The sequence below is a fragment of the Perissodus microlepis genome, chromosome 10 (genome assembly GCF_051167445.1).
Source record: "Perissodus microlepis isolate ML-2025 ecotype Zambia chromosome 10, ASM5116744v1, whole genome shotgun sequence".
Taxonomy (NCBI): Eukaryota; Metazoa; Chordata; class Actinopteri; order Cichliformes; family Cichlidae; genus Perissodus; species Perissodus microlepis.
The window spans coordinates 8,680,288-8,702,013 of NC_140470.1; the positions used below are offsets into that span (position 1 = coordinate 8,680,288).

The 21,726-nt window shown below is 40.0% G+C and overlaps 1 protein-coding gene across 8 annotated transcripts in view; it reads left to right on the plus strand.

The window, feature by feature from the left end:
* LOC146378761 (unconventional myosin-XVIIIa-like) overlaps window positions 1-21,726 on the plus strand; it is a 58,873-nt gene that overhangs the window by 21,841 nt on the left and 15,306 nt on the right. For all 8 annotated transcript variants that reach the window (XM_084941784.1, XM_084941785.1, XM_084941783.1 and 5 more), the window contains 23 exons: window positions 496-666; window positions 1,527-1,617; window positions 1,904-2,096; window positions 3,921-4,007; window positions 5,495-5,633; window positions 6,724-6,883; window positions 6,975-7,161; window positions 7,720-7,945; window positions 8,038-8,147; window positions 9,149-9,214; window positions 10,702-10,830; window positions 14,662-14,805; window positions 14,963-15,052; window positions 15,223-15,342; window positions 15,464-15,581; window positions 16,803-16,930; window positions 17,093-17,247; window positions 18,010-18,133; window positions 18,273-18,473; window positions 18,590-18,700; window positions 20,669-20,773; window positions 20,939-21,085; window positions 21,301-21,414. In XM_084941784.1, the coding sequence (XP_084797910.1) occupies window positions 496-666; window positions 1,527-1,617; window positions 1,904-2,096; window positions 3,921-4,007; window positions 5,495-5,633; window positions 6,724-6,883; window positions 6,975-7,161; window positions 7,720-7,945; window positions 8,038-8,147; window positions 9,149-9,214; window positions 10,702-10,830; window positions 14,662-14,805; window positions 14,963-15,052; window positions 15,223-15,342; window positions 15,464-15,581; window positions 16,803-16,930; window positions 17,093-17,247; window positions 18,010-18,133; window positions 18,273-18,473; window positions 18,590-18,700; window positions 20,669-20,773; window positions 20,939-21,085; window positions 21,301-21,414 (3,116 nt within the window). The remainder of the gene's footprint in view (window positions 1-495; window positions 667-1,526; window positions 1,618-1,903; window positions 2,097-3,920; window positions 4,008-5,494; window positions 5,634-6,723; window positions 6,884-6,974; window positions 7,162-7,719; window positions 7,946-8,037; window positions 8,148-9,148; window positions 9,215-10,701; window positions 10,831-14,661; window positions 14,806-14,962; window positions 15,053-15,222; window positions 15,343-15,463; window positions 15,582-16,802; window positions 16,931-17,092; window positions 17,248-18,009; window positions 18,134-18,272; window positions 18,474-18,589; window positions 18,701-20,668; window positions 20,774-20,938; window positions 21,086-21,300; window positions 21,415-21,726) is intronic.

Consider the following 21,726-nt stretch of genomic DNA (forward strand, 5'->3'; position numbering starts at 1 on the left):
TCTCTTAAGTCTTAGAAGATACCACTTCATGGTGGATTAAAACTGAAGTTGGCACTCATATCTGTATGTTAGCATCACTCAGCCGCTAGATTAAGGGAAAGTTAGTTTTCCCAACAGCAGTCTTTATGTAAATAAATTAATTATGTCCCCTAATGATAAATTTCGCTTTCATTCTCAATAAGATAAAAGGGGCAATTATAATTTCAATTTAATAGACATGTTTTCAGTATTAAACAATTGAAATAAGGTTTTTACTTATAGATGCTTGTGTGTGTGTGTGTGTGTGTGTGTGTCTCCATCTCCACAGTAGTTAAATGTATTTAGACTACCACCCTTTTGAACATGCTTTTAGTGCATGTTTTTATCAGCTGTGTCAGTGTCAGTTCGACCAGACACATAATCCTACCCTGTCACAGACAGTATTGTCACAAAGTCACCATGTGCCTGCAATAGTTGGCAGAAGGGCTAATGGAGGTTTTCATGCACGTGTCTCAGCTGGCAGGAAACAATTTGCACGTCATGAGTGGGCTCAGAAGGCAGCCTACCTGCTGGGCTGCACCCTGGAGGAGCTCTCCTCTTCCATCTTCAAGCACCAGGCCAAGGGCACCCTGCCCAGAGCCAGCACTATTCGCCAGGCTTCTGACGAAAATGGCACGGCAGATGCAGGTACTCCACGCCACATTTACCACCATATTCTTTACTCTTTATTCCTCACAGTACCCCCCTTTCTCCCTACCTTTTCTTTTTTGTCACTCTCATTCTATTTACACTTGCACACGCACATGTTGCTGCTCATCACTGAAGGGGAAAATGCAAGGGAGAGAAAAAGTAAAGCTTATCTTGGTAATGAATACCACAGCTTTACAATGGCTATTGACAGATAGGTGCACATACTATGTTGGGACAAGCAATTTTGGATCCACTCTTCATTCATTGTCCCTGAAATCATAATTGCCTCACATTGATTTTTCACACGTGTTGGTTCATCAAGACTGCAGTACATTCTGAAGGGCATGACGACTCAGTTAAAGGTCTTTCACAGTAGGGATGGACAGAAATGACCTTTGTTTCTCCTTCCCTGCATCTCCCCTCATTCATGAGCATATAGTCATTGACGTGTGTGCACACATGAATATATCGCCTATGCAACAATAAACTCACTTATGTGATGGTATAATGAATTATGAAAGCTTAACAGGTGGCCATTGCCTCTAGGCACAGACATGAGTATTCAGTTTGATTTGACCGTTTCCAAAACACCTGATCCCTAAATGACACTGCTTCAGAAAGACACTTTTATAGGTATTTTCAATACCTTCTAACTCAGAAAATAATGTGTTTGAATACCATGGAAATGTAGTTCATTTTTAAATCAAATGCTTTGACTATAGTTTCAGTAAAGCTTTTACAGTTCAACATGTTGACATTTCTCCTTCCTATTCAACTGGTTCGTGTGTTATTTGCTGATGGAGATATTGTGAATTAGCTATTGAGGATTTGTTCTGACTCTGTGCCTTTTATATCAGCATCCAAAGCAACAGCAATGGAGTGTTTAGAAGCCATGGCATCCGGGCTTTACTCTGAACTCTTCACTATCGTCATTTCTCTAATAAACCGGTTAGTATTTCTTCTCTGGTGTGTTACTGACAGTACATTACATTTGTAATGAAGATGTCATGATTGTGCTGAACCGGTATACAACAGATAAATGTAGATGCCTCATGTCACTTTTAGTAACCATCATTTGTGTTTAAACAAGAATGTTTGAATGGTTTCAGAGTATTAGAGCCAGTTTTATTTCAGTTAGGGATATAGTGGCATGAGATGAGGTTATATCAAGAGGTTGTCAAATATGGCACTGCTAATGTTATGTGTGTGTATGTATTTACCATGTTTGCTTAAGGGCTCTGAAATCCAGCCAGCACTCCCTGTGCTCTCTGATCATTGTGGACACACCAGGCTTTCAAAACCCAAGGCTGGCTAAGCGCGAATGTGGTGCAACCTTTGAGGACCTGTGCCACAACTACACTCAAGAGCGTCTGCAGACCCTCTTCTACCAGCGTACTTTTGTTCAGGAGCTGGAGCGATACAAAGAGGTAATGCCATGTAAAGTATTATGCACCGTGCATACAAACAGCCTCATTCTCATTGTTTCTGCCTTCCTCCTACCCTTTCTCTCCCCTTGTCTGGTCCTTTCTCTCAGATATATCAACTCCAATAGAGTATGTGTACACACATCAGATACACTATCTGTTCTACCTGTCACAAGCTGTGACAAGTCAAAGTAGTTCATGTGTTAGACCTTCTCATTAGTGATGCCAGTCTTCACCGCTTCTGCCAAGATCAAAGTAAAGTCACTCACAGCTGCCTGTGGGAGAAACGCCCAGCTGCACAGCAGTGCTGTTGTTCCCTAAAGATCTATTCTACTTCTGTCCTCTTTAACGTTCTGTCTAGCAGGACTGGACCATCATAACTGTGGGTGTAGTCATCCCATAGGATTTAGTGTTTTTAAGGACAGATAGAAAGTTTTCTTTCATTACTTACAGTTATGTCTCAATTCATTGCAAAAATGTTTTTATTAAAAACTCACCTGATATCACACTGGAGTTACCCAGACATCCTGATTATATTGCTTCAGATACATTGCTTCTGAAAAAGGATCCTGGGATTTCCCACCCACATCCTTTGCATGGCAGAAATGGAGTTGGAATGAGATGAAGTATTGCATAAATGCGTGTAGTGTAATTCTCTCTTGTCAGTACATCTTGAAAACATAAGAACCTGTGAAAGTGTCATTGTAAACTGGGTCAAACTCATTTAAAACGGCACACAGTCTTAACAATCACAGTGACAGGCAGGCGGGTTAAATTGTGATACACACAACCGGCACACACAGTGTGCCTTTATATTTTTGAATAAATTGCTGTTGGGCGCTCTAGCTTTCTGGCTAGTATTGTTTTCTGTTTTTTGCGTTCCTCTGTACATGGACTCTCCGCAGCAGAGAACAAAAATCAGTGGGGAGACTTCACATACACAGTCAGCTTGAACACTGGCATCTGTCGTGGCCACATTATTAGCATGCCAGCATTTTCTCCCCTTTCTGGAGCATGATCCATTCTGTTACCATGCACTGTTACTTTATCTCTTAATCTTTATAGCTATAGCTTTATCTCAGATCATTTTTATCATGTGCCACATTAATCTAGAAATGACTAATGGAGCTGCAACCAAAATGGTCAAATCTTTATGGCTTAATAACAATGTATTTGTTCTTTTTTTTATTTTAAACCAAGTTAAAATAGTTGTAGTTAACCTATAAAATGCTATTACATTTTGGAGCTGTGGTAAAATATAAAGACTTGAGACTGTGACAGCTGTTATATGCTAAAAAGCAAGGTACACTCTAGACAGGTTGCTAGTCATTGACATGGCTAACACACAGAAACGGATAATTAGACATTCTCAGAACCAGGCCTATGGGCAATTTACAATCACCAGTGCACCTAAGATGCATGTCTTTGGACTGTGGGAGGACACCAGAGTATTCAGAGGGAACCCACACAGGAAACCCCCAGCTGGATGGTAGGTCTTGAACCTACTCGCTGTGAGGCAGCAGTTCTAACCACTGTACCATTGCCTCTCTAAAAATCTTCTGCTCTCTGTCGCTTTCTCATTTATCATGCTAATAGTTCAAAACTAAAAAATATATATTTTGCTAACTTATTGGTCTATGACAGTGGGCTTCAAATGGCCTAGCATTCAGAATCCTATTTTCTAATGATTTTGATTGATGAATTTAATTTAAAATGAAATCGCAGATGTATCTTTTTAGTTTTTCCATTCTTCAAAACATTTTTTTCTTTTTTAAATTTTTTGACATCATAGGTCATTAGTTTGTCAATCTCTTTGCTGTCCTCCAGGAAAACATAGAACTTTCCTTAGACGACACAGAAACCAGCACGTCTCTGTCTGTGGCAGTGGTAGACCAAGCTTCGAGTCAAGCACTGGTACGCTTGTTTTATTGTCTTTCTTCATTTTATTGTCACACATCTAACTTGCATAATTTCTCATTTCCCTTGGTTTTAGTACCATAAAGTGTTTGATTTTCAGATGTTAATGTTAATCCCTGGGTACAATATATTGTTTTTTAATTAAGAAAAAAATTGAATAACGTCTCTAAGCATCAGAAGACTTCTCTCTATGTTAGACTTGTTTGGCAGAGACTAGAAAGAGAGGGTGGGAGCAAGAAAAGAAAGGTTAGAGAATTGACTTCAAGAAAGAAAATCAATGTTTGGCCTTTCCAGCCTATGATCTGCACCATGGAAACAGAAATGGCCGAGTTTAGAGAGTCCATAGATCACTTTGCTGTAATTCCAATGTGTTTGGTTTGAGTGCTTTACTTTTTAAAGGGTCCCCACTCTAATGGGAATGTCATCAAAAGCAGTGAACTGTAGTACATCACACTAAAAACCGAAGGGTAAAAATAACACAGATTCTTCAAAGTCATTTCTAAAGTCAGCTATAAAGATCTATGCTGTTTAGAGTGCAAAGACATTTTGATCAAAGATTTTTTTTTTTTTTCCCTCACAGATATTTTTTTCCCTGTTGTAGCTCAGACATCTGTTATCACAAACAGCCTTAATGCTTGATTCATTGCAAGCCTCATAGTTGTCACATGTCTTCTCCAAACTGATAACCTGTTTTGTATTTGTAGTCAGCGTAGTGTGCACTGCTGATAAGGATGTCTCCAGTGCAACTTCTGATGGCTGCTAAAGCATTTTTTGGTTTTGTGGATTTGCTTCTTAAGCCAAAGTTCCCAGGGTGGATTTAGACAGTAGCTACCTTTCTCGTGAGCTTGAACAACAAGATGGTTATGCTCAATGTCTCTGACTTAAAAGTGAACGCTTCAGTGTGTTGTGTATTATGGTGACATATATTTGGCATACCCTTATTTAACAATGGCATGCTAATTGTGTAACTAATTGCATTATTTAAATTTTTCTCCCTTTATACTTTCCACATTTTTCCCATTTTAATTGTGTGGAATAAGTTAAAACTGTTGTGATGGTATTATTGCAGTAAACTGCTAAAAGTATGCTCGCATCACAAATGCTTTTGAAACTTAAATTTCTGCTGCTAACAATATCACCATGTCTGTGATACACTGCTCAGACTGGGAAAACAGAGAGCAAAGTATTTTCGCTGACATTTAGAATGGTTTATATGTAAGCAAACGCTCACTACAGAGGCCAGCACCAGGCATTTGAAGGATATTTTTTATAATTAATACTTATTGCTTTGTCATTATTGTTTGTAGGAGGTGGATAATAATATCTTAAATATATTGTGACTCATCAATATATTCCATTAAACACTAACATGAACTAGATGTTTATTACTCATGTTTGACATTCCTTTTGTAAAATCTTTTGCATAGAGGGTCATAAAGGTAAAACAGAATATTTGGTGTGTGTGTGTGTGTGTGTGTGGACAGGTACGGACAGTGCGAACAGATGAGGCCCGGGGTCTGTTGTGGTTGATGGAGGAGGAGGCACTGCAGCCTGGGGGTTCAGAGGAAACACTGTTGGGACGCCTGTTTAGCTACTATGGACCTGCTGAGGGCGAGAGTAAAGGCAAGGGGAAGATGCACACACACACACACACACACATGCATAAGGTCGCACTAATACAAATAGTGATCTTCTCAGAAATGAACAGAAAATCCTTGTATTTTCATTTTCATTTTCAAAAAGAATAAAAAAAATAAAAACAAAGACGTTCATTAACATTATATATTGTATGGGTATATATAAACTCCCCTTTTGTTTTATAGTACGCTGTATTGTCTCAGTTTAAATGAGCTCATTAAAGCTATACTATAATATGGAATTTCCAAATCACAATATCTCGTTTAATTTGACCAGTTGCTGTTGTTCTGCAGAGCAGTCACAGATATCCGATTCATATGTTTCTTAGCAATTCTCTAACAATAAGAACTGAAGCTTTTAAAAAGTTCCCTAATAGAGCTAGAAAATGGTACGCAAATTGTCATTTTAGTACTCCAAAACAACAGCTGGTGGATTCTCATTAAAGCTACTTTTGGCTGCTCCCTTATTCACAAGGGGTCGCCACAGTGGGTAGCTCCACAGCTTCGATTTGGCAGATTTATTTATTTATTTTTTTACGCCCGTTGCCCTTCCTGACGCAGCCCCAAAGGGATTTGTCTCCTCCTAGCATCAAATAAGGGAGCTTTCATTTGCTAAGCGAATGTGTAAACCACTACACTATGGAGCCACTCAGCTGCAGAATTCTCATTAAAACTCTTCATATAGGTCAGATTTGAGCTCCTCTGTTTCGTCTATCAGCCGTATCTCTCTGATGACCTAGTACATCATGCGTGTGGCAGACAGTTATATCGTCTATGAAAGTGGAGTATGGTTGGATCTAAATGTCTCACACTAAAACTACACGGATTAAGTGGCCCATTAAACAATAAGGTTTACTAGGAACAGACTGTTCATCATGATGTTTTTATCAGTAAAATCTATGCAGGTTTGTGACAGGCAGCACACACCAGACTAATTAGGATGTGATGAATTTACTTGCTTTGTTAAACTCATGCAGACAGTAAACCCCTTTCTGAAGTCTTGAATATGATTTTTCTCATTATCTCGCTGTATATGTATCTAATAAATTTTACACTGGATCCCCCATTTACTTTAGGTCACACTTTCCTGTTGAAAAGTGAAAAAGATCATAATTTCCTGCTGGGCCACAGCCATGGGACAGACTGGGTGGAGTATGATGCACGAGGGTGGCTCAGCTATGCCAAGCAGAATCCCGCCTCTACCAATGCTGCGTCCCTCCTACAGGACTCGCAGAAGTAAGTATCCACCATGCAGGAGTTGTTGTTCCTTGGTGTTGCAGACTTGAATTATAAAACATCACACTCTGAATTACGGCATCTCTTACAGAAAGATCATCGGCTCATTGCTCATGAACCGCACAGGTGGAACCACCGTTTTGTCCGGGTCTGTTGCTGGCCTTGAAGGTGTTTCCCAGCTGTCTTTGCGCCGGGCTACTAGCATGAGGAAATCCTTCGTCACAGGAGTAGCTGCCATCAAGAAGAAGTCTTTGTGCATTCAGATAAAACTTCAAGTGGTGAGAGCATAGGGTGTGATGGCTACTTGGGGATGTGGGGCACCACAAGGCACAACAAAACATGCTGTTGTAAATATGAGAAGTTTGTTTTTGACTCTACCCGAAGTCTTATAAATGAAGTAGAGGCCGGTTGTTATCGACAACAGAGAAAATGACATTAAGCCATTAAGAAGTTTTGTTGTAGTGGCTGCATAGTGTAGCGGTTTACACATTTGCCAAACAAGAATCCTGTTTCAGTCCCTTGAAGAGACATTTCTTTGGTGTTGCATTAGAAAGAGCATCTAGTGTTTTATGTTTTATTTATTATTAAAAAAAAATGAACATGTGGAGCTACCTGGTGTGGTGACCCCTTGTGAATATGGGAGCAGCTCAAAACAGCTGCTATTACTACTACTACTACTAATGCTGTTATCAGTACCACTACTTTTAAGAAGAACATATTTCTCAATAAGAGAGTCAAAAACTAAAAACCTTAACTTGTGCTTTATTAGAAGACACTGCATTAACTCTTGACCTGTTCCCACCAGGCTGCTTATAATCCTGCTCTGTCCTTTTCAGGATGCGCTTCTTGACATGTTGCGGAGGTCCAGGATTCAGTTTGTTCACTGCATATTGCCCAAGGCGGATGCCCTCAAGGCGCTGAGTGGATCTCTGTTCAAAGGAGTGGAATGTGAGGCTCAAGGGGAGAGTGGAGATCCTAGCTTAATGCAGCTAGATGTAGCCTTGCTCCGTGCTCAGATACGTGGATCTAAGCTGCTTGATGCTTTAAGAATCTACAGACAAGGTGAGGTAAAGCAAACATACCCCCTTGTCCATGTGTATTAAAAAAAACAAAAGCCCGTCAGATTAAATCTTATTCAATACCGGTTTTCACAGGTTACCCTGATCACATGGTGTTCTCTGAGTTCCGACGGCGCTTTGATGTGCTGGCACCGCATCTCACCAAGAAGCACGGAAGAAATTATATAGTGAAGGACGAGAAGAGAGTAAGTCAGTCACTGAGAGAGGGAGTAAAATGTACAGCTGTGCCGCTAGCCAAGCACAGTGAAGATTGATGATGTGAGGAGGCAGCTTCATGACCTGATCTCAACAGCCTGATGTCAGCAGCCTACTGACAGAGATAAAGCTTCATCAGGGCTAATAGTAAAGACCTAATCAGCTTAACTTCATCACTATAATGCCTGTGAAAGAAACTGATCAATATCATGGCTTAGAAAGTGCTTTACTGCAAACATAAAAATGCCTATTTTTCTAAATGCCATGGTTATTACACTGTGACAGTACTGCTTTTGTTGGTTTTAATTTTAAATTTATAAAAAATGTGGATGGCTTGAGCTTCATTATAAATACCTATGAAAGGAACATAAGTTGAAGAGTAGAAGAGAAAAATACAGAAGTTTCTTTCTGCAGAGAAATGAGAAAGCAAGGTAGAGAATGTGGGTAGGGGTGAATATAACTCCTTTCCCCTGTGTCAGTGTGTTGGAGCTGAGTTTCTGTGGAAACACTGGCAAACAAAAGCCCCTCAGTATTCGTGGCAAACCTTTCTTGGTGTAATCTAGATGTGGTTTTTCAAAGTGGAGTCTCAAGTAGAGAGAAGAGGCTCAGACAACAATAGACAGACAGTATACACAGGCTGGACAGGGAGAGGGGGGGCTCCAGTCTTTGGTGTAACTCTACATGGGATGTGCGTGTTTAGAGCTGCAACTAGGTCAAGAAAAACAGGGGATCATGATGAATAGACTAGGTGCAGGTGGATTTTAGGGGGCAAGTTGTAATTGGTTTGTTGTATTTTTTCTTTTGCATCCCGACTTGGTTTTAAAACAAAATCCAGAGTGAGAGAAGAGGGGAAAAAGTGCACTGTAGTTATTAAACATGACAGATAAGGGGGAACTGTAGACTGCTCTATTGTTGTGGTGTCAGTAGCACCACTGGATCCACCTTTTGAAAGGCTGAATGCGTGTTTGTGTGCATGTATGCATTTACTCAGGCTGTAGAGGAGCTACTGGAGTCCTTGGATTTGGAGAAGAGCAGTTACCACATGGGTCTGAGCAGGGTGAGTAATGCCCACACATCACAAACAAATGAACAGCTTTAAAAATGTATTGAATAAACATTTGCTATGAATTGCTCTGTGTCTTGGAATCACCACAGAGCAGTAGTACACAACTCTTTTTTTTTTTTTTATGACACTTGCTGTCTGGGGATGTGTGTCTTTCAGTACACCTGTTCCTCTTTGAGGCTTGTTTGCCATCCTTTATTGGAGACCTGCCAAGCCTTGTCCCTTCTTCAAGTTATTTAGCCAGTGGTTACCCAAGAGGCATGTCTCTACCTTGCCCATATATATTACCATATTTACTACGTTTTTTTCAGGTTATTGGAGCAAATTTCTCCTCCTAATGCATTCTCTGTTTTTCACCACAACCTTAGTATGATTTGCACAGTAAACATTGCTTCAAAATGGACATTAAATCCTATCAGCTGGAAAGCGGCCATCAGTCAAAGTGAAATCAAACAGTAAAGTACAAAAGAGGGGGACTTATGCTCCAAGATACTGTACGGTGTGCATGGCCCTTTTATAAAACACATGACAAAAGAATGGTTTGGAGGCAGCTTCACATGGGGCCACACTTTGGAGTGTGAAATGGGACATGCACAGTTGGCCATTCACAAAGCATTCCAGTGGTGTCTTGGCAACCTGTCTCACTTGCATGCCAATTACACCAAACCAACTAAAAGCAGTGAATGAGAAGCTCTTGACTGGACAAAATCTGCCATTAGAGATAGCCACATGCCTGAAAGGATCATAGCTGCATAAAGCTACTACATGATGCCTGCATGCAATTTTGAAAATAAAAATAAAAGAATAACAGATTATTTTTTGTCTTGAGAGTTTTAATTACATTCAATGGTATCAATGAATATTATCTTTCTTTGCTACTGCTTTATAGAACAAAAAAACAGTTTGATGATTCCCAGCTCTTCCTTTGTTAACATATTATATATGGATTTTGGAATTTAAGGAGCATGGACACTTTGTAGAGCGACCTTAGGTTGAGAAAGTGTGTGTGTGCGTGTGTGTGTGTGTGTGCGTGTGTGTGCGTGTGTGTGTGTGTGTGTGTGTGTGTGTGCGCGCGCGCGCTTCATGCCATCATATCTGGAACGTATCATGGTACCAAATCCTTCTTGGGTATAAACAGGCTATGACATAATGTGCTTTCCTTTGTCTGTTTACCTCTTTTTTTTTTTTTTTACCTTTGCCCTAGATTAGAAATGGACAAGGCTGATTGTTCGCGATAACTTAATCACCCGGGTTCTCACTTAGATAAGACTCACTTGACTGTGGATTACACTGTTTCTTATTGATTAGTTGCTTCAGTGCATTCATTTACCTTTTAACTCCCCTCTGTTTTAACTGTGCTGCTGGGCTTGACATTAAAGCAGGGCCTCTAAATCTCATAATATCTAAAATAACCATTAAATTGTCTGAACTGTTTTACGCTTTGCTAATAAGCATCTGTGTATGATTGTTTCTTGTTATAGCTGTTCTTCAGAGCTGGAACCTTGGCTAAGCTGGAGGAACAGAGGGATGAGCAGACCAAGTGCAATCTAACCCTCTTCCAAGCTGCCTGTAGAGGTTACCTGGCACGGCAAGCCTTCAAGAAGAGAAAGGTATGCGGGATTCTATACTGAAATGAAACGAGCAGTCCAAAGTTAACCTAAGCTGAAAATACTAATGTTGTCGTAATCTTAACTGAACCCTATATACAACTGTGACAGGTTTTTGTCAATAAAGTTTGAAGGGGAGAAACTTGAATGAATTCACTTTAATTGAAAAAAAAAATGTAATTGCAACACACTGTCTATTGTTTTATTTTTATTTTTTGCACAGCTGAGCAAAATGAAGTAGGTCAAGTAGGTGAAGAATATGCACTTCAGAATTGAGAGCCAATTTTAGATCTAGTTTGTTCTGTTCTTGGGGTAGATATAACCAGCCCTGCTGTAAATCTTCAGCTAATTGCAAATAGGTTCTCTGAATCTATTGGCTGTACCCCATCCCTCGTTGTAATCCATCCAATCAGCTTTCCCAAGGCGATATTTGATTGTGACATTTCCATTTCTGTGACATTTTATCAGTCCACTCCCCTGAATTGTAGCCTTATCAAACATGCTGCTGACTCTCATACCCATCCATTCCATCCATCTTCCATTTTTCTACCAGGATGTGTGTGAGTCTATCTCTCTGGACCTCATGTGTCCTCTTGTGATGTATAGAGCCCTGCAGTACTTTTCTCCCTCTATGATTACGTTGTACTATTTAAGTGAATGTGCCACTTCAGCTGGGCTGTGATGAACCAGCAGAAATGGAATTACATTACTTCTCTCTCCATCCACTATGACATACTGTTAGGAAGCACGCATGTTGTTTAGTTGTAATATGATGCCAGTCAAACTGTTACATTGTCAATGTTGTAATGAGGTAAATCAAATTGACCTTTAAAATATCTGGACTTTCAGATATCATCTTTTGGTACCTTTCTTTTTAAATCAAATACTTAAATGTATGTTGGTCTAAAATTGGAACCCCAATACATTTTCCTCTATCAAGTTCAGAAGTGATTATTTACACAGCAAAGCAGGGTAAGTGCCTGTTGCTTTACAATGGCTAGAAATTGAAGAAAATCAACACCAAGGATCCTTTCAAAATTGCTAGGCAACTGTGCAATTACAAAATCCATTAGCAAAGAAACAATTTTTTCCTCTGCCCTCTTTAGCCCCCTCCCTCCTGCACATGTATCTATAATAGAAAGATGAGACTTTATTTCATCTCAATTGTATTTATCTCAAACTCAACTTAGGTTGACAAGGTAACATGAAATATGCAGTTATGACGCACCCCTCATCTAGTCAGGGTTGCAGAGGTTTATTTAAGCTGTGGACATTTTAATGCACATTACTTTCATATCCACAAACCAATTCATTTTGATTCAGTTCAAAAGAACTTGAGTTATTCCCAATGACCACACAGCTAGCAGCATCCTAGGTAGAGATTAAGGACTGAAAACAAAGAGTAACTGCTAGCCTGAGTCTAAGGGTAACAAAACTCTTTGGAGCCTTTTGTAAGGGCCCTCTACCACCAAGGTGGTCATATAGCCTCTCTAAAACCATACAAGGCTAAATATCTCCTTCTGTTTCTAGTCCTTGAGTTAAGCTAAGCTAACTGGCTTATTACTCTATTCTAAACTTGCATTAAAAAATTCCACACTGATGATAAATGAATGGACGTCATGTAGTTATTGAATTTCTTTTTTTTTTTTTTTTTTCAAACACTTCAAAACTAGTCATAAAATACTAAAGCTTTTAATAATATTAGGTCAGTTTCTGTACTCAGCAGTGAGAGATATAAAACTGTGCCTGGTAGAGAAATTGCAAGCAAGATGCTGTTCTGAAAGTGGCTTTGCAGCCCCTTGCCCTTTTCTGCCTTTTTCTAACCAACAATTTATTCCCATACAGCTGTTGCATGCATGGTAAATACAGTCTCTCCTTGCAATAATTATCTGAAGGGCATCTTTTCCCCTGATTATCATTCTGTTTATATTATTCCTGATTCAATTAGTCAACACCAGACTTGGGGAGGATGCAGGGATGTGTCGAATACTGAGTAATTTCCATCTCTCTTTCTCTCACTGTGAAGATTTGCAGAGTGTGTTGTTGTCGAGTCTTAGAATAATCACTGTATAATAACATCGACTGGCACCCTTGCTGTTTCCCTGATATCCCTCTGCGAAAACAGATCTGGTCTTCATTGCCTCTTACACTGTTTGAAGTATCCAGTCTTAGCATGTACAGTAGATGGTAATTTGCCTCTGGAATAGTGCAAGTGAGTTCTGGTGAAGCTCTCAGACAGCTACTGGTTGATGTATATGGATGTGACAGGAAGTCACAAGTTGCCTTGATTGATATTCTCTGGCATGTTAACCTTGTGAAGCTGTGCCAAGCCCATGTGACATCAAATGACAAAACCACAATTTTTCCTCTTTTTTTTTTTTTTTTTTTTTCTTTCCCCTTTCAACTGTCTCCTCAAGGGGACAACCTGACATTTTAAAAGTCTGTTATTTTGCCTCAGCAGGCACTTGCCATATTGGGAGCTTTGTCCTTCAGGTACCCTACAAATGTAGTTTTTAGAATTATTTGCATGGAATCAGCACACAGCTGAGCTCAGGCGGGGGATTCTACAGAATATCTTTTTCATTTGAAACATGCATTCCCATGGTTCTGAATCAAAGCGCAGATGATACCTTTACAGTTGCAGTTGTAAAGGTATCAGTATGCAGTGCATTGCTATAAGATATGTCTGTGGTTTAGCTTAGGGTTAAAAATGAATAATGTACAAAGTGTAGAAAGAGCCAGAATGATAAAGCTTATTGCTTATGTTTGTTTATAATGAAGCAATCCTCAGAAACCGATGTTGCTTCATTTATTTACTAAATGGCAACTTTATTCTCAGACTTTGCTGCATGTATCTTATATCTAATACATATACAGTGAGTCTTACATGTATACGGACAATCAAACCCGAAATACATGTATAGAATATTTGGAAAAGAATGTAGTGTTTTTTTTCTTTTTGTTTATTAACCTTGGTTCACAATTTTCATTCACTTCACACTGTCTTACAGTTGTCACACCTTGTTAATGTGATATGAATACCAAAATATTTATCCACAGTGCTCATGTTGTATAATCTTTTGTTTGTTTCCTATTCATTATAGACTAGATATGACAAGTGAGACCTGTTTAATTCTTCTGTCAGAGATTTGCAGCATTTTGCTCCATGTTAAGGCTTTCACTGTGTGACAAATCCTAATTGGTCATAGAGAGTACCTTCAGGGCAAAATGTACCTGATGCTGAGAATTGTGTTGCTCTAATTGGGTTTGCCCATAATCTGCTGCTGCTAGAGAGCCTCATGCATAAGCAGCATGGAAATCGTGTAATACTTGGAATTAGCTGCCAAAATGTTTGATTTAATTAATCAAAAATTAGCTTCCAGCCTTGGAACACACTCGGCGGAAACTCTCTAGTGGAGGTTGGCAAGTCCCGGGATATCTGCTTGCCCATACATATGCAATATAGCAGAAGAATGAAGAATGTAGTTATTTTCAAATATTGTTCATCAATGGTGCGGATGATATGGTAACGGTAGAGTTTGGAAAGTATTTATTCCAGTGATTATATAAAAGCAGCATTTAGTCTGGATACTGCCTCCATGTGGTACCTGTGCAAACAATTTGTCTGCATTCAAGCTATTGGTGCAGCATATTACATGCATTGTTGCTGGTTGTAAAGTCGTAATAGGGGATCTTTTGCAGATAAATTTGGAAGTAATTACATCACTTTTATACCATTGATGTTCAATATGAGTTTGTATTTTGTTGTGCAAATAACTGCCTGCACTCTCACAGATTTCTCTTTGGTGACTGACTCTCCATATGTGTGTCTAGATTCAGGATTTAGCCATCCGGTGTATTCAAAAAAACATCAAGAAGAACCATGGAGTGAAGGACTGGCCATGGTGGAAGCTCTTTACCACAGTACAGCCCCTCATTAAAGTGCAGCTCACAGAGGACCAGATGCGGAGCAAAGATGTGAGCAAACCTCACCCAACCTGTTGAATCTTTAAGGATTTAATATATTTTTAAATGCATTCCGTGTCTGCACTATTCTACATACTGTCATCACTGTTGACATTGACCTCCAACATAACATGTATCTGATATAAAACAGCTATATTCTGTGTTCCAGGAGGAGATTCAGCAGCAGAAATTGAAGCTTGAGAGAGTGGAGAAGGAACGAAATGAGCTGCGACTCAATACAGATCGATTGGAGAGCAGGGTGGGTCCCCCTGCCTATGGTAGTGCATTCTGGATAGTTTTTGAAGATTTATGGTGCAGTTGCACTCTTTATTTTAGTTAAAGATTTGATTACCTACTTGCACAGGAACTGTGGCCAGTAGTTTGCAACTTTGCATAACACCCCGTGTGCGTCTGCCTGTTTGTGATCAGATCGCAGACTTGCTGGCAGAGCTCGCTGATGAGAGAAGCACAAGTGAGTCAGCATCCCAATTGCTGGAGGCTGAGACTTCTGAGAGACTGCGCTTGGAGAAAGATATGAAGGATCTACAGGCAAATAAACATGAAATATATATATGAAAGATGCACACTTAAAATTTATAGTAATTCTGAAGTTCAGTTTATTATGACTGACATGCTCTGTGTGATTATTGACTGAATTTGTGCATTCCAGGCAAAGTTTGATGTCATGAAGAAACAGTTAGAATCGCAGGAGATGGAGGTGATGGAAGCACGACTCATGAAAACATCAGAGCTAAATGGGGAGATGGACAATGATGATGAAGATGCTGGTTAGTAGAGCAAGACACTGATATCTAATATTTGGTCGTGACACCAGAGATTGCTACATGCAAGATCAAATTTGAAGATAATTCGGAGAAACTTTTCTCTGATTTTTTTGAATAACACAGTCTCAGTCATCAGTGTTTTTTAAACATTTGTTTTAAATTCCCTAATTAATTGCACCCTGCGACACTTTCAGCAGCTTGCCTAAGCCTGCCTAATGGGCATGTCAGCTCAGGTCAGAAGCATAATTTACTGAACCACTCAGACCAGCATTATGTGCACAGTTTGAAAAATCTCCCTTATACTAATTGTAGCTGCAGGAATCAATGGCTTTGTTCAGCTGTTTCAGCAGGAGACATGGCAGTAAGACTTGGTCACATCCTGCATAATACTGTTAAGTATATTTTCCAAGTTTAGGATTAACCGCTAGGAGATTAGGATGTCCGCTCCCAGGCATACAACTAATGCTTGTTTCTGATTGGTCTCCCCCTGCTGGGAAAGAGAGCGCCTGCTGAGAGCATATTGTCCATGAGTCTTTTTTTTTTTTTATATATCTGTGTTCCCACCTCCTTCAACCCACCTCAGCAGACAAGCCATTACAGAGCATATCAGAATTCTTAGATGAATGAGAAAGTAATCGGTGGGATCAGAGCTGGTGGCCCTGCAAGTTGTCATTATGCTATATATATGCTAATGAGCAGCACTGATGGAGGAGCCTGTGTTGGTATGTGAAGGAGAACTGGACAGCCTCTAAAATGATAAGGCTTGGAAATGAACCTGAACCCAAATGTCTGTCTGGCTGCTGTTATAGTTCTGATAGCCTATGACAGCTCCAGAATTAAGGTCGCCTAAGAACTGTGGAAAGTGCCACTTAGACATGTCCTCCTCTAACTACTGTTGTGCTGTGCTCTGAATTCCTATCTCAGGTTTATTCAAGATAAGAGCTAAAACACAAAGCCTTTTTTGTAGTTTCCTGTTGAATACCTTGACCTTGTAAGTTCAGCATCTGATTAAGCAAAAGTTTTATTTCCAGAAAGATTATTTTATTTCAGTCTTTGAATGTGATAATCATCGCAGCCAGTGCAGTGCACTCCATAATCCCACGCATCCATCATGTCTGTGGTTTTTACGCCTCTTCCTCTGTGTACCTGGCTGGACCTGCATTAAAGTCAGGAAATGCTCAAATGTCACACAGACATTTTCTGAATTGCATGTCTTTCCTCTAGGAGGAGAGTGGCGGATAAAATACAATCGAGCCGTTCGTGAAATGGACTTTGCCAAAAAGAAACTTCAGCAGGAGTTTGATGACAAGCTGGAGACGGAACAGCAGAGCAAAAGACATGTAGAGAGAAAGGCAAGAGCAAATTACAACTTGAAATAATAATAATAAAAAAAAATCTAATTTAATTTGTCTCACACTTATAAACTTTTAATTGTGGAAATGGAATAGTAATACTAGGTGTTGCACTTTCATTAAAGAATTGTGTGTGTGTGTGTGTGTGTGTGTGTGCTGCAGCTGGCTGATTTGCAGACGGATAATGAGGATTTGCAGCGCTCTGTGCAGCAGCTGAAGAAAAAGTGCCAGAAACTGACTGCTGAGCTGCAGGACACCAAGCTTCATCTGGAGGGCCTGCAAAGTCGCAACCATGATCTGGAGAAGAAGCAGAGGAAGTCAGTTCAACTGCCTGTCCTGTTCTCTTACAGAAACACACATTGCAGAGAGCATATAGCTCTTTTCTCCTCGGATTAAGCAGCACTGGTCTACTCGCCTAATGCTAAAGTTTTCTTTAATTTGAACAGTGACTGAGATGTTCTGTAATCTGCGGAATTGCATTAGCTGAGAAAATGACTCAAGACTTTAAGCACTTGAGAAGCTATCACTGTGGCAGAATGTGATCTCTCCCCTGTGGCTAATTGAAGATGCTCTGTGGGTGAAATTATTTTCGGCTGCGCTTCAGAGAGAAAAACAGAGAATTACAACAAGCTGACAGCATGAAACACTTAGCTGTTAAGTTCACTAACCATAAGTGTTTCTGCCCTAGACAATTGAAGAAAACATTTTGCACATTATTACAACCCAATGGTAAATTGATGGCTATTAGAGGGGGACAGAAGTGGAGGCTAAAATAGGACCGATGATAGCCTGGCGCCTCCCGTATAACAAAGTCAAATTCTCTGAGTAACATACTGTGCACAGAAATGAATGATGCAGAGATCTATTTCTGAGAGATCTTTCTTTAAGCTGATTTGTTAGTTTAGAGTTTAAAATATAAAATGGGTATTAGTTGTGTCTGCCAATTTCCCTGTTTGATAGTGTTAAAACTGTACTGTGTAATTAAAAATCTTTCCTACCACATTCAACTGATAAGGCTACGTTATTGTTGAGATTGTGTAAAACCAACATTTTTTTGTATGTGTGTGTGTGTTTTCCAGATTTGACCTGGAGCAGAACCAGGCTCAGGCTGAGGTACAGAGGGAAAGGAGCCAGAGGGAGAAGCTGGCTCGAGAGAAAGACATAATGACTGGTGAGATTTTTAACCTCCGCCAGCAGCTGCAGGTAGGCTTCTCTCCACTACATACTCCACATGTACTCTAATGCCCTCTCTTGGGGACAACATGTCTGATGTTTCTGCTCTCTGTATGATATAACTAGGCTGGTCCAGATGTGTGTTTTACAGCATGCCTTCTGCCTGCAGGACAAGGACACTGAATTGTGTGGCATGAATGTAAAGGTGCAACAACTGGAGGCAGAGCTACAGGATTTGTCCTCCCAAGAGTCAAAGGATGAGGCCTCACTTGCCAAGGTCAAGAAGCAGCTTCGTGACCTCGAAGCCAAGGTGAAAGACCAGGAGGAGGAGCTGGATGAACAGGCTGGAAACATCCAAATGCTGGAGCAGGTACAGAGGAGTGCAAATATGGTTCAGCGAGGAGTTCTTCTTGCTAATTGTTGCATATGTGTCTCTCTCTCTAATACATGTTTGTCTCACATGTCATTTATATGTTATGTCTTCAGACTAAGCTGCGGCTTGAGATGGAGATGGAGAGGCAGCGGCAGACCCACTCTAAAGAGATTGAGAGTAAAGATGAAGACGTAGAGGAGATCAGGAGATCTTGCAGTAAGAAGGTAGCCACTAATCATTCTTGCAATTTCTGCAGTTTTTTTCTTATTTGTGGCCTTTTTTGTTGACTAACATTTACTCAGGGCTGTTTACTGCAGTATTCAGTAACACACTTTTTTCATGCTTGATTGAAAGCACAAAAAATAAAGGAATTTATGTTGATGATTTCTTTGTTGTAACAATGCTTCTGAGCAATAAATCTTATACTGTTGGAAAGCCTGTTTATATCGCCTGAAATGGTGTCATAGTTGTAAGGAAAATGCATTTGTGGGTTTAGCACCTCAGTTGAGTATGTAGGTTGTGCCCATGAAAAACTTGCCAAATCTTTTCTGCCAGTGCCAAAGTGTTTATTCTGCTATTGACTCTTGTTTGGTGTCATTTATTGAAGTCTATGATTGAAGTCTGAAAAAACGACCTATTAGCAATTAAAAAATGTTTTCATTTAGCAAAAAGGGGACTCTGTACTATGTAGAAAAGCCATACACAGCCACAACAGCCTGGCATCTCCTGCTCATGCTGGTCACCAGGTTGGTCACACACTGCTGTGGGATGGCATCCTATTTTTCAACCAGCATTTGTTGCAAGTCAGCCAGTGTGGTTGTGTTGGTCACTCTGGCACAAACAGCATGTCCAAGCTGATCCCACAAATGTTCAGTGGAGTTGAGGTCAGCACTGCAGACAGACCATTCCATCCTCTACACTCCCCAAATACTGTAGGTAGTCTCTGATAAACCTCGCTCTCTGTTTCTCTGTGAGGAAGATGCTCCACCACACTATCACACTGCCTCCACCAAAAGCTGTTACCCTATCGGTGCAGAAATCAGAATAGTTTTCTCCACATCTTCTCTGCAATTTGAATCTATGATAGGTCCAGATTTTGCCTACGGCAGTCTATCTTTGAACATAATGTTCTTCCACATTTTCAGGTGCCAGTGCAAATGTTGCAGACACCAGTGCAAAGGGGCCTGACCATGAAGGGCTGTCATGGCAGGCCTCCTAGCAGCCCTATTAGATGGGAGTGTGAAGTCTGTTCTGGACTACCTGGGTAGAGAGCTATTGGCAAGTTTTTTTTTTTTTTTGTTTTTATGGGCACAACCTACCTACTCAACTCTGCTGCTCAACCTACAAATGAATTTTCCTTACAAATGTTGCACCATTAAAGGGGAAATAAACAGGCTTCCCAAAGATATGAGATTTGTTACTAAAATGATTGTTACAACAAAGAAATAATTGAATAATTAAATTTTCTATTTGCATAGCCCAGTTTATGAAGTTCCTGAATTCATTACTTTAATTTCACTTCATCTAGGTACACATGCTGTATTGCTTTATGCCTCCCTACGAGTTATAGCTGTGGGCAGGGATTTTTGGATGTCCATCCATCTGTCCCACAATTTGTGGACACTGTTTCTGCTGTATGCCTTCAGGGAATTTTTTTGAAACTTTGTATACATTTTGAATTAGTTCAGTTTTGGTCAAATGTCACAGTGACTGATGTGTCTTAATTTGGAGGCAGAAATAATTATAGGATTTATTTGTTGCTATAGGTTTGAGAATTTTATAGAACTATCTAATATGAAAAAACAAATTGGCTTTTGATCTTAATTGGTTTAGACTTGGTGTCCGTCAAACTGAAGTGAATCTGGATAGTCATGGATGTAAACTGGAATGGCTTCTTACAGTTGCAAGGCAGTCATTGCAACTGCAAATGTAATGCATTCTTTAAACTATTATTTTATTCCATGTGTCTTATTAAGTAGAAAGAAGTTAAATGGATTTCTATATTTAAAATGTTTTAATTTGACATAATGAAGCATCATGTGTGATTAATCTTAAGGCTACCAGGTCTGCTTGTGGGGGATCTATTTGTCTTTGAGAGCAGCCGTGTCTAGCAGGACGGTCGATGGTGTGTAATGTCTGACTTTATCATGGATCCAGCATTTGTGCATCTTGACACTCTGTGTGTTCTACAGCTGAAACAGATGGAGGTACAGCTGGAGGAGGAGTATGAAGACAAGCAAAAAGTGTTGCGAGAGAGACGAGAGCTGGAATCCAAACTGCTGAATGCTCAGGACCAGGTACTGTCATTACTCTGAACATGTCCGTGTAGTCAAGTCTGTGCAATTTAGTGTCTGCCACTTGTTTTGATTGGAAAGAAAATGCTTTTGAGTCTCAAGGATTGCTATAGGTTTTCAAGGAGGAAAGTAACGATGCTGGCTATAAAGGAGTGGTTTGTCATTCAGGTGAGCCAGAGGGATGTGGAGACGGAGAAGAGGCTGAGGAAAGACCTGAAGAGGACCAAAGTCCTTCTGGCTGATGCACAGATTATGCTGGATCACCTGAAGAGTAATGCCCCCAGCAAGAGGGAGATCACTCAGCTCAAAAATCAAGTACATCCCTTTGAACATTTTGGCATCTGCCTGCGCCCAACATTGCACGGATGTGTAATATACTTAATGATACAACAACAGAAAGCATGCTTTGAAATGTGTATTATGCACAAATCAACACAAATGAAAAAATCCCAGATTCTGGAGCTCAGTTCCACTAACGTTTGTCCCTCACCTCCTTCCCAACACCTCTTCTTCCTCCTGTTTCCTCACAGCTTGAGGAGTCAGAGTTTACTTGTGCAGCATCAGTGAAGGCTCGAAAGAGTATGGAGCTGGAAATAGAGGACTTGCATATCCAAATGGAGGATATGGTCAAAGCGAAGATGTCGGTAAGTTTTGACATCTGTTAACAATGTATCCTGAGGGTGCAACATATGTCGTCGAGTGGAACCTCACAAATTGTGTTCCAATTACCCACTTGACTAAGCTTGAATGCCAATATGTTCTGCATATGTTTCTATTGCTGTATGTTTTTGCATCTGTAACTCAGTCGATATTGTGCACGATATCACACATTCATAGATAATGAAATGTACTTACCTTTTTTCATGTTCACTTTTGATGAGAGGGAAATAATTTGCATAAATGTTTCTATACCCTTCTTTTGATGAGCAAATTAAACCAAAAACAACAAACAATGT